The sequence below is a fragment of the Alligator sinensis genome, unplaced genomic scaffold (genome assembly GCF_000455745.1).
Source record: "Alligator sinensis unplaced genomic scaffold, ASM45574v1 scaffold228_1, whole genome shotgun sequence".
Classification (NCBI taxonomy): domain Eukaryota; kingdom Metazoa; phylum Chordata; order Crocodylia; family Alligatoridae; genus Alligator; species Alligator sinensis.
Genome location: NW_005842044.1, coordinates 276,962 through 290,124, shown reverse-complemented (window position 1 = coordinate 290,124; position 13,163 = coordinate 276,962). Strand labels below are relative to the sequence as shown.

The 13,163-nt window shown below is 45.7% G+C and overlaps 1 protein-coding gene across 1 annotated transcript in view; it reads left to right on the top strand.

The window, feature by feature from the left end:
• Window positions 1–12,963, top strand: part of COTL1 (coactosin like F-actin binding protein 1) — a 28,314-nt gene extending 15,351 nt beyond the window's left edge. Inside the window, exon 4 of the mRNA XM_006022738.3 lies at window positions 11,528–12,963. Within this exon, the coding sequence (XP_006022800.1) occupies window positions 11,528–11,638 (111 nt within the window). The 3' untranslated portion in view covers window positions 11,639–12,963. The remainder of the gene's footprint in view (window positions 1–11,527) is intronic.
• Window positions 12,964–13,163: the final 200 nt, after the last annotated feature.

The window sequence follows — 13,163 nt, the reverse complement described above, 5'->3', positions numbered from 1 at the left end:
CCCTGCTACAGAGACAACTCGCTAAACATATTCATTATTCCTAATTTTCAGTCATTGCAAAATAAGCAAAGTTCTAGGACTAACTTAACTGATGTGAACACAAACCCTGCCCAGGGATGTCCATTATTGACTCTAAACTAATACAACGTAAGTAGAGGATGAGTATCAATGCTCCTAGATGCCATGCTGACTCATGCAGTATAAGAGTCCTGAGAAACAACTGACCTCCACTCACTGGAGCTTGAAGGGAGCAAAAACAGTCATCCCTTCATTATTAGAAAGTATGAGTTTAACCCAATTTTGGTTAACTGAGTAGGACAGCTGTTAGTCTAATGAGAAAAAATAAAAACATTAAAAACCCTGGTGAATTTCTCACTAGGTGAGGGGATGGGAGCAGATTTCTGTTGCTGTCTGGTCTATGGTAAATGCAGTTACACATTCTTCCCCATTTCACATGTGCAACGCGGCTTGACTTCAGAAGCAACAGTGTGGGATGAGCAGGTTTTGTGTGGCAGGTAACTGTTTGGGGTTTTATGGGGAGTAGGAAGGCCTTGGCTTTCCAACAGCAGCTCTTTGTTCAGAGGACACCTTGGTAAAACTCAAAAGACACTTGCTATGATATAATGTTAGAGAAAGCTGAGTTGCCGCTCTCTATGGGAGACCAGAGCTCCTGTGTGAAGGGGGCCTGTTTTGCAATCTCCTATACTTTGTAGATGCAATCACAGGCTACAGGCTGAGCACTGTTCCAAGCTGAATGAATGCCAGTCCACATTGTTCTTCCACCGAGTTACTAAATGCAAGAGAAATCCAGACCAAATGCTGCCAAGCTAATGAAATCCACCACATTGCATCTTAGAATAAAGAACAGTCGCACATGGCAATTATTAACGGTCTCTTAGAAGCACCTGCCATAAGGGAACACTGGGGATATTAAACATTCGGGAATGGATTAGGGGCTGTTGAACAAAATAATAAAAATGCCACAAAGAAAGGAGAGAGGACAGTCCTTTGTTTTATGGTTAAAGAAATGGGTTTCTGCTGTGGAAGAGGTAGCAGGTGCACTGCATCTTCCAGGGGCCAAATTTTAAGAGCTGTGAAATTACTGGGCTACATCCTCTGCTGTTACCAGTAAGCATCGCTCCATGAGTGGGTTTGTACCAGCTAAAGATCTAACTCAGTCAGTTATTTGGGGGGCTCTTTGCCATTGTTTCCAAAAGAGTCCCTTACTTTTAAGCTGTGGGGAAACGTCTAGATATTTTGCATTCATTTATTCAGGCTGTAAGGAAACCTTAAGGTGGATCCCTTAAAGAACCCGTTCATTTTCCACCTCCACCCCAGCTCATATAATGTAGGATCAAACTGTTTTGCAATGTCAGCTGGAGATGTGTTGGTGGCAGTGGTAGTGTCAAGCAGGCATCACCCGAAGTTGAACTAGATGATAAGAGACTAAGGACTGGAGGTTTCCCTGTGTACATCCAGTTCCCTACTGGAGTTTCAGCTAGTTTGATGGAGCCACATCTGCATGTCTCATCTCAGGTTCCACATCTCATGGCACGGGTTTGTAACAATACCACTGCCTGGGTCATTCATGGGGATTTAATCCAGAATCTCTAAAACCCCCCAAAAAAAGTCTCTACTCCTTGAGCTAAAGGACTAAGTCCATTCCCGTAGGGCAATAGCTGATTCATTAACCTAAGGAGTTGTCCAGTCACTAGTGTGGAACAAAAGCCCACCTGTACTAGCATCGATCATACAGGCTGAAAGGGCTCCCCTTATATTGCAGAGACCCACAGCCATTCCAGTTCCCCCAGGGCCACCAAAAGGGATGCAAAGATTGCACACAGGCCTGTGGTAGAGGTCCCACAAGTGACACACTGACAAAGCTGACCCTGACTGGAAGGGGCTGGGGTTGCAGACCTGGAAGCCTGTTTAAACAGGCCAAGCCCAGGCACGGTGTCCCTAAGTGTGCACTGTTCTCTGGTTGAGGGACTCGTGACACCAATGCAAACTGTGTGTCAAATGCTGCCTTAAATGATTGTTCAGCCATGGATAGTCAGGCTGAGCCTTTCTCTGTTTGAGCGCGGCCGGGGTTTCCATGAACGTGGCACTTGCCAATCTACCCCATTTTGTCTGCAAGCATGATGTATCAAGAGCAGGTATGTGGTGGTAGCAGCATCTGTGTGGTGCTCCCACCACTTTCCAGAGTGATTCTGTTTAGAAAAACAGGACTGGATGCCGGTCCTCTTTGCTACAAGGAAACTCCCTGTCCTTTTTCTTCCCTCGTTGCGTAGTTATCTTCACTAAGGATCTGACGCTTGGTTAGGCAGGGAATACCTCTGTTCCTTAAAGCACTAAGCTCTTCTGTGTGAGTGAATAAAAAAGGGAGTGTCTGGTCCCTGGCTGGATCGTCGGGCATCGTGAGTGAGTCCTCACATCTGCTAGTTCATCATTAGCATTTTGTGAATCTCGACTGTTCCCTCTTTCCTCCCCAATTCCTGTGAAGTCACCTGCTGAGTTACTGGTCTAAAGCAGGGGTGCTCAACCCCTGGCCTATGGGCCAAATCTGGCCTGCAAAGCCATGGCATGAGCCCACAAGGATCCCCATGGGTCAGAAAAATTGGAAGCAATGGAAGCTGTGCATGGCTGGATCCAGCCCCGCCATGCAGTGGGATAAGGGCTGGGCTGCTCCCAGTTGTGTCCCCCTTCCACCTCCACCACATCCAGATTGGGGCCAGGAGACCCCAACCCATGTGTCCCAATCAGGGCCACTCCACCTTGCCGCTGACCCCCTCCAGACACTGCACATCCAGATCAGGTCCAGGCTGCTCCCCTCTGCCCCACATTTCCCCACTCCCTGCCTCCCTGGGTGAATAGCTCAAGGTCAGATTGTGCACCCCTCTGCAGCTGGATATAGTCCACCAGCCAGATCTGGCCCATGGACGGACCTGAGATCACCCATTTGGTCCACAGGGCGAAAAGGTTAGGCACTACTGAATACACTGCAGCCACGTCAGGCACCATGGCTTTAAAGCAAACTCGCAGAAAACCAGCTTGATTCCTGGAGCCGAATATCCTTGGATTACCAAACTCTCTCTCACATGCACTCACTGTATACTTTTCTTCTGACATCACTCTTCTGGCACAGAGGAATCTTCCTGCTTTCAGTGATGACAGGCAGACTAACTTGTTTAGCTCCTGCTTTGCATTTAAGAGCCAGGCCTTTGCTCTCCGCTGTTACCTAAACAGGCCTGGGCTTGAGGTTAAGCTGCTCTGCCGTGGTCTGTATGTCCTGATGCAGTGGCACCAGTGGATCACTCCAATGCAGGGTGCTGTGGTCTGATAGCTGCTGGAGGATCATATAGTAGGGCCAGGATCAGGTGTGTTTAATGGATACCTTTTCTTACGCATTTCTTGTATTGTGTGAGCTGTAGCACAGGCTTTGGACCCAAGTGTGCAGTGCTCTCCTGGGTGTGACTAATGCACATGCTTCCCTTTTTCTTCTGGAGAACGGAAACATCTCAAATACTTGACAAAGATCTGAAGCCTCTCTCTAAATTGCAAAAAGCTGCCTTTAGATCATACTGGGTCTGCCGCACATGAGCTAGATGAAGGGGGAAGTGAGGGTAAATTTCTGATGTGGTGAGTGATGAAAGCACCCAGAGAGTCGCTGAAGGCTTGGCAGAGCAACTCATTTCTCATTACCACCTGGACCCCATATTTCAATGCCATTAAAAACATTGAGGCAATTTAGCAAATTGATATATGGAGAGGCAGCACATTGCTGTGTGAACTGGCAGGATGCAACCAGGGAGCCACTTCCTTTCAGGCAGGGTGAAAAGTCTTAACCCTGAGCTGAACTCCCCGGGCATGTTTTCTTTGATGCTTCTGAGAGCGGCAGGCTGGAAACCAGGTTCTTTGGGTAAATATGATATTTTTATTAGATCAATTAAGAAGTTGGAAAAAAAATGTCTTTGCAAGCTTTCGGGCACAAACACCCTTCGTCAGGCATAGGGACTCACTCTGTTAACCCAAACTCTCTTTCCCCTTTTCTCTCTGCTTACGATTTAATCTAATAGCTATTAAAACTGGACATGAAATGACTAGAACTCATAGTCTTGGTCTCATAAGGATGATAGTTTAATATCTTACCCCCTCCATTCATAATAAACAGCATCCAGTTCTTGTGACATACACAGGCGCACAACTGTTTGAATTTTCCTACCTGTGTTGTATACCCGTAGAAAAAATTTACAGGTCAGCTCCAATACATCTCTTACCTGGAAGGGCCAACATTTCTTAGAGACTGGGATTGCAGTCATTAAAACTGTGAATCTGGAAAGGCTTTCACAGTGGCTCTAAGGTTGGGATGAGGGTCCGATGCAATAATTCACCTCTATTGCTATTTATATTGCTTTAATATGTAGACACTCCCATCAAGACAGAGGCCTCGTTGTGCTAGATTCTGTGCAGACATAGTGACGGCATGTCCTGGATTATAATCTAAATAAAATAGTTGAACAGGGGGTGGGGGAAGGACAGAATTATCTGCCCATCACACAGTTGGGGGATTGGGACATGGAAAAATTAAATGACTTGGCCAACGTCATGTAGGTGCATGATGTATCTCCTCTAGATTGAGTTTATAATGGCAGAAGCCTCCAGGGAAGATGAAGGGTAGAATTTCATGCTTTGCCTCCACAGAAGAAGCTCAGCTTCAGGGCTGACCACTGCAAGCATCTGCCTTCAGGAAGCTGCTCTAAATCAGGACCCACCATCGCCGAGAATCCACATAGGTGTATGATAGTGCCATACCTTTCCAGCCAACATTTGGGGACTTATATGTGGATTTGTGCAGGGCATGAATAACACTTACACCAAGCAAGTTCTCTCTCAGCAAAGAAGCTTTTATGGCCCTGTGGGAGCGTCTACTTTTACTGTGTGCACTTTTACTGCGCAATAACCAAAATTACTGCTCAGTACAGGTGCATGTCTACACGTGCACTCCTGCACTGCACAGTAAATATGGACATTTACACCGACTTGAGCATAAATTTGATACCTGCATCATGCAGGTATCAAATTTACGCCCGATTAGTTACTGCATGGTAATGCATGTGTAGACACCTTACTGTGCAGTAACACTGTGTATGTGGACTGATGGGACTAACTTGAGTGCCAAGTCAGTCCACACACAGCATTAATGCACTTTAATGCCTGCACATGTAGACGCTGGCCAATTCCTGCTTACTACCCAGTAATTTACTGTGCAGTAAATTTAAGCGGGTATAAATGCACATGCAGACATGAGCTGTATATTGGACATTTAGAAACTGAATGAGGGCAAATCTATCCCAATGCTGCTTAGCAAAGAAAAGCCTGACAGCACTTGCTTCATGAATTCCTGGTCTATAAGTGGGGGGATATGGACCCAAGGCTTCTTTTGGGTTCATACAGTGGGCTGTTCCCCCCAGTGCAGAGTCCCATAGGGATCAGAAAGCCTGCCTGCAAATTGTAAGATTGAGGCCTTGGTTATGCTTTCTCCTTTGCAAAGCACACCAAAAGCCAGGCAAGGAATGGATCCCCAGATGGCCATGCATTGTATAAACTTTTATTTTCTATGTTGCGTAAGAAGGTTTGAGAGGCAAAGCAAAGGCGCTCTGGTTATTGCTGTGCCCTGAGATGTGGACAGAGATAAATGGCATCATTGTTTTTGTTCTCCGCGGGCTCACTGGTGGCCCTGGGGTGAATACAAAGGCTGGAATTCACTCCAAGGGCTCTGCTGATGTTGTCAAAGGCTAAGGGTTGGAAGAGGCAAATCAAGAGCGTCCTGAATAACCCCAGGGGCCAGGGTCAGAATTGTGCCCTAGGCCTGAGTCTCTTCTCTCTCGTCTGCAACTCCTTTCAAAGGAGTTAGGAAACTGTGTGTGTGTGTCTGCATGTATGTCCAAAAGAGAGGGGGCTTCCCCTCTGGTCTCTCCCAACTCCCCTAATAAGAGGCTGTGCAGACTGGAAGGGGAGATTTGATGCCAGAGCAGGAATCTGCCTAATATTTGAGTTCCAATTTGATTGTAAAGCCTTATATCACCCCATATTTGCACCCCCCTCACCCCGATGCTTTTCTGTGCCTAGCAGCTCAGGTTGGGGGAAGAGTCACAATGCAGGCTGAGGTCTGAGCCTTCAAAAAGCCTCTTTGAAGTAGTGAGGTCAGTAAGGAGGTCACCAGTTGAGAGGACAACTGGGTCCCATCACGCAGGGTCCTCACGGAGAAAACCTACCGCTGCGGGGTCGAGTGTGTTGTGGGTGATCTCTGGGAGAAAGGGGACTGAACTGAACCTTTAATGAGGCTTGGCTTAGACAGAGACCAAAGCCTAAGCTAGTACTTTGCTGATCTGATTTGTTTATTCCTACAGTTCATACCACTTAACAGGACGGTGTTGGGAGTAAACAGATGCCAGGCACTGTGTTTGATTTTGTTCCAGTGAGCAAAGACAGCTGCTATTGGTGATTACTGAAGGTTGTTGCTTGAAGCCCCCGTGGCAGAAATCCAGTCTCCTCTGCTAATTGCCGAGATGATCATTTTGTATTGTGCGCCCACTCAGGTGGCCAGAAACACATGCTCGGTTCTTGTGGGAAGGTAGTTTCCAGACTCACTGTATATCCTGCACTTGCCACCTAAAGTGGTTAATGAGTGACTAACACTTTCTTAGCCAGCTGAACCATGGCCAAAATGGCTCTGCATCACTCCAGACCTAACTGGCAGCTATAACTTAAAGCACCAGCCACAGTCAGAGCTAGGTTGGTTCTTGCCAGGTTATTTGCAACAGCAAACAAAAGCTGCATCCAGAAAGAACGTCACTGAAATAACAAAAATCACAGCCAAGCTAAAGTCAATGGGAGCATCTTTAAAGCCACATATTCCGGCTGTCCTGTAGGCCAGAAAAAACATGACTTCCAGAGGAGATGGCCCCCAACTCTAAAAACCCTTCTGTTGGTCACAGCATGTCTAATCCCAAAAGCCAAGACCAAGAACATCTTGCCTGGTCCAGGCCTTGATGGGATATAGAGCAGGAGAAGGTTTCAGATACCTGTCTAAGGTACTTATATGACCTAGATTGTTGCAGGCTTTGCACCCTTTAATGAATTGATCCTTTTAAACTCAGTAGGGTGGCTCATACAGGCAGTCCTCAGACTTATGACACAACTGGTTCCTAAAAACTGTGTCTTAAGTCGAAACGTCGTAACTCAGAACCAGTTTTCCCATAAGAACAATGTTATAAATGGGGGGGGTTGGTTCCAAGACCCTATTTTCACCAAAAATAACCCAGAATTTTGTACTCAATCCATTACAGATGAGTAACATAGCTACATGAAGGTATTTATATTGTAAATAGCAATCCTATTGATTTGGAAGGACTTCTTTGAGGTGACTTTGCTGGACTTTTTGAAGGGCTCCTGGTTGGACTTTTTGAAGAGTTCTTGGCTGGAGTCTTCTCAGGAGTCTTGGCTGCAGGTTTTTCTGGAGTCTTGTCTGCTTTCTTAAAGAAAGTGTCCAAGGAAATTTGGACAGATGTTCTCCAGGGAGTTGGGCGACGCAGCGAATCTGTTTGCTGGCGTGGCGTAGCAGCAGATCAAGCATTGTAAAGTCAAAACTGATGCCAGAAAGTCATACAGGGTGTCAATTTATAAATGTCGTAAGTGCCGCTCGTTCTAACTCGAAATGTCTTAAGTCGAGGACTGCCTGTATTCCTATTTTTTTCTGGGGAAGCTGTGGCACAGAGAGGCAGTGACTTGTGAAAGGTCACCAGATACTGAGCCCAGCTCTCTCATGCCCCACACCACTGTGCCCTCCTTGCTGTCTTCTCCCCTAGGGTCTTGGCCATTCAGGACCTCAAAGGTACTCACCATTTGCAGGTGCACTTCAGGAAAGCCAGTGCAAAGCGCAGTATGCATCTCTGACTGTACCTGAAGACAGAAGGGAAGAAAGAAAGGTTGTATTTATAGCTGTGATCTAGAGTGCATCTTAAGAGTAAAAACCCAACATAAGAAGTGGTCCCACCAGCTAATAAAATATTAGAGAACCACAAAATATAGTTGGAGATATAAAACCTGGATAACTTCTGTGATATACCAGTGTCTCATGGGAAATTCTTCACACCCTGCCCAAAACCATGTCTGAGTAGAACAAAGCATCTCTCTTGGCTGCATAATGGTCCAAGAAGATAGCACCATGTGGTTTCAAAAGTGCATTCCTCAAACTGCTGCAGAATGGCTTTCATTTTTGTTTAGATCTGCCTGGTTATTAGAACCAACCCCCGAAGAGGAAATTGAATTCATCTCAATATAATCGTCTCCCCGTATATCACTCTCCCTAATTATTTTTAAAACTGGGGCAAGAAAAATTGTCAGCCAAAGTTTGGCCCACCCTACAGTCTACCTAGGTTGCATTTTCCTTTAGCTTCAATCCAGTCTGGTTAATTTTAACCTTCTCTCTTCTTTTCTGCCCCTTGCCCAGTCTCCCACATACCAGTAACGTGAACAGTGTTACATTGAGAGATGCGGCAACTGTCCTATTTTTCCTGGGCCACTGTCCTCTTTCACGTCTGACTTCAAGAGACCAGGGCTCCACTCTGCTAAGTTCTTTCCAGGAGTTGGCAGCTTACAAAGAGAAAATAACTTGTGGTTTTCTACGTCCCGAGCATTCACCCTGTCCCAGCGGCAATGCATTTTCTAAGCAAAGCCTCCTCAAGTGTCTGACTGCATCTCCTGTACAATGCAGTTCTTTTGGGCCGGGTTTACTGACAATGTTACAACATGATTAGTAAAGACCTGGGCTTGAATTTCAGAGCCCAGTTGCATTTCCAGACCTGGCAGTTAAGAACAATAATCGCACCATTTACAAACCGGGTGCATTTTGTGTGGAAGACACTGTGATAAATGATATGTTTGGTTTCCTCCAATGTTCATTAAAGACAACAGAAAGGCTGGCATTAAAGTAACGTAGCCCGGGCAGGTGTATGTGCTTTGAGACGGGGAGGGCTTATTTAACAAGTTAGCGTGAACAGACACACTGAAATGGTTAAATGCAGAAATCATGTGCTGTAGTGCAGTGCAACACTGCTGGGAAGCCATTTGCTGGGAATTCACAAGAGTCTGCAGACCTCCAAGTTGGCTTGTGGTTTGTGGAAAGGCTCCCAAAACCTGCGTGTCTTTGAAATCATCCTCCCCTGCTGCCACGTTGCAGACAGCTGAGGATGACTGGATTCACTCCCTTGGGGTTTCTCCTCTCTCCTTTCCCACACAAAGAACCTGCTTCTTTCAGTTATCAACTCAAATCTGCCCAGAAGTGGCTGACCACACATATGACACTGGCCTGACCCCAGGACGTAGCAGATTGCTGGATAAGAAACGGCTTGAGGTGGGGCTGCGATGTTGCTAGGACTGACCACCGGTAAATGATGGCAGGCCAGACCAAAAGGTTAGCTCCAAAAGGTTTATTTGGGGGGTTTTTAAGTATGTTTCAGGTTTGGAGGATTCCCTACAATATGCAATAGGCTCAGGCATCCACTGTGTGGATGAGCATGGGGAAAGGGATCTGTCTTTTCTCTCCCTTCCCTTTCCCACTGCAGGAGAAAAGTGACAAGTCTTTTCCCAAACAAGTCCCTCTTGCTCCCCTACCCTCTACCTCGCTTTACCAGGATCACAAGTTGAGGCTTTTGAGAAACTGCCAAGCACAGAGCTCTCCATGTGGCTGAAAATAAGATGCCAGTATTAGCCCCCTTTTATCCCTACACAGGCATATGCACACTCTTGGCAAGGCTGTAGCTCCTAGACCCAAACAAGACAGCTGCTTCCCCATGAAAGCCCTTGTCTAACTCTGCTAGGCTTCCTTGGAGGGGAACTTTTGAGCATTCATTAACTGGGCATCCTGGCTCTGCTGACTTCTCAAGGTGGTCCGGGCATGCGGACCGGGCGTGCGGACCGGGCATTTTGTTAGCAGTGCCGCTGCTATTCACGGAGAACGCAAGGGGACATAACTTTTTCTGTTTAATTATTGTCGACTAAGTGTTTGCATCTGAAATGGGGAAAGGGCAAATGCTTTCGACAGCCTGGAGGGATCAGGATTAGGAAAGGAAGGGAAAGGATCAAGTAAAAGATGATTCTGGGCACATGAGGTATAAGCAGCTATTTCATCACTGCCATGAAAATGTTGAGTCAGTGCCGCAAGAAGCAACTTGTGAGCCTTTGACTATGACTTACATTCGTGTAGTCACAAGCTTTCCCAGGGTGCTCCGGAATCTATCTTAATGATCTACTTTGCTAAACCTTTCTTCTCTTGCATGAGATCCATATCCTCCTTCCTGCAGATAGTCAGCAAAATGCATTTGGAAACAGTCTTTTTCTCTTGCATTGGCAAAACCCAGCCTGAGAGCAGAACGGAGTGACAGTAGCTGCTATCATTTATAGAGCCCCTCAAGGGGGTTGGCTACTTAAAAGTATATCGACGAGGCACGGTGCAGTGTCACGAAGAGATACTCAAGGCAACTCTGAACAAGGTAGCGCTAGTACTAGAAATATTATAGCTGCAATAGTGTAATGCTCAGCCTGGGCTAGATAGCTCTGCTAAGAAGCAGGGTGTATAAGCTTGGGGAAAGTGCTGCACGAACATGGCTGTACTCATCTGGAGTTACCTCCGATGTGTGTGTGTACCACTGCATCCTGCCATGCAGACATACCCTCGCAACCCAATGTCTAACCTTCAAGCAATAGAATAAAAAATGGGGAGTTTAACTTTTTAGGCTGTGGATCTGTTTTTTATTCATTACCAGGCAAGCTGGAAATTAGTCTCCCATGTGGCCGGTGATGACATTTTTATTATCAAGATGGCCTCTGGCTGTTGGTCTCAGAAAATACCAATTAAAATCTTCACTTTCAAATTCATGTTCGGTTTCATTCATGGGGACAAGTGCTTTTTATTGCTTGAACTTTCAAACTGCTGGGCTGAGCGAAACGGACACAATTGCTGGTTGTCTTTGCTGGGGAGGTGCTGGGGCTAGAGGGATGGTGGTGGGTGCAGCAAAACGTGGCATGAGCGTGGCAACAAAAACAGCTGCAAGAGCAAGAGGTTGGTGCTTCCTAGAACCAGACATGTCCACTTCCAGACACTTTACTGCGTCTACCCATAATAACTGGTATCCATGTGGCTGAAGAAATAGAAAAACTTCCATCAAAGCCCCCTATCTCATCACAGGTACCATCTCTATTACCATAGCACATAAAAACATGAGCCCACATCAGGGCTGCATAGTGCTAGGTGTCGTCTGTATTGCAGTGGATGACAGTCCCTATTCAAGAAGCTTGAAGTCTAACTAGAGTAAGGGCAGGAGAAGGAGATACAGCTTGAGATGTCTTGGGCCAAAGAAAGTTCAGGTGGAAACAGCCTTCCTTCATGTACACAGTGGACCACATCCTGGTTCCCAGGGAGGTCACTTCTTTTTGGTTTACCCCTTTCTCTCTGTCTCTCTTCCAGAACTTTGCCAAAGAATTTGTGATCAGCGACCACAAAGAGCTGGATGAAGACTACATCAAGAACGAGCTGAAGAAAGCAGGGGGTGCTAATTATGACGCACAGACTGAGTAGGCACAGTAACTTCTTGGTACCATCTGCCTGGATCTGGAAGGGAGGGGAAAGGCACAGCTGACTAACAGAATCGAGCGATGAGGCGAACGAGAGAAAACACCGATTATTTGTGCACACCTAAGAAGTCCCTTCCCTCCTCCCAAGATGGACTTTTATTTTCCATTCTGTCTAATGATACTTCCCTCTTCCATACGATCTGGTTCTTGATTTTTTTTTTTTTAACCAGCGTTGCACACGTACCTCAGTCCACAAGCATGTGCCGATGCTTTCGATGGCATTTTGGTTTCACCTTGTTGTTCTGCCCCAGCACTAGTCAGATTCAACTTTGCTGTTCTTAGAGACCTGCCGTTGTGTCTTTTTTGGGTATGTATGTTTTGGTGGGATTCACACTGGTCTCAGTTCACCAACAGGAGTGTTGTGCACATGGAGTGTTATTTTCAGTTGTTCCTGATGGTATTCTTGGGAAATAATCATTTTTGTTCTCCAAGGCTCAGGACAACTTGAGTTGACTCCATTTAAATTTGGATTCAATCATCTGAGCTTAATTGTCCAGCAGAGATCGTGTTTATTAGCTGCTTAAAAACAAAGCTAATCTTGTTTTCAGCTCTTAATAAATGGAAAGATATCAATTTGCCTTAAAAATTGCTTGACAGTTGCTGAGCTGTGTGCTGCATCTCCATCCTTTCCTCTCCCTTAAAGATCAGATCCAACATGATTGGCATCTTTTTTGAGGTTATCATGGCAACAGTCAACTGGAGATCGAAATAAAATGTCTGGACGTTTGTTCACTATTTTGTGTACATCGGTGCCTGGGTTTGTATCCTGAATTTCTTAATGTAAAAAAAGGCATTGTTGGTGGGGGCCAAGGAGAATGAATTCAAACGCATAGATTTCTTTTTCAATGCCTGCAAAAAAATAACAGCCGCTGAATCCAAGAATCCAAGCAGCCTTTTTGTGTGTATGTATCTGTGCCCTCGCGTAGGCCAGTTTATTACCACTTCTCTTGTGATTCACAGGCCTTAAGGCAATCACTGACACTGTAGCTCATAACCCAAGAAAAGGAGCAAAGTGGACCTGTCCATTTGGAATAAAACGCTCAACCGCAGTAGGTCAACACTTGTCATTTAACGGTGAAAAAAATTAACACGGGCACAATTTGTTAATTCCCCAATTTTTTTTTGGTATGGCTTTTTTGTTCCATCTATGATGATTAAACCCTGAATTACATTTAGGGGAAACCTGTGTTGTACTGGGGTTTGGGAGTCAGCGCTATAAAAAAAAAAGCAAAACCAACCATTACAGAAATAAATGTTTTTCAAGAACAATTTTTCCAGTGATGGTGCCATTCTTTAACTGGTGTGCAAGGGGAATGCATAATATTTGGGTTTGGTGGCTCTCAGTTCTGAGCATTTGTGGTAGATGTGGGGCACGAGGTGCTGCAGCTCTTGCAATCGAACTGCTGATTAGCAAAGTGAAATGCTAACTGAAGTGATGATGTTAGTGTTCACAGCCCCTGCCTGTTCTT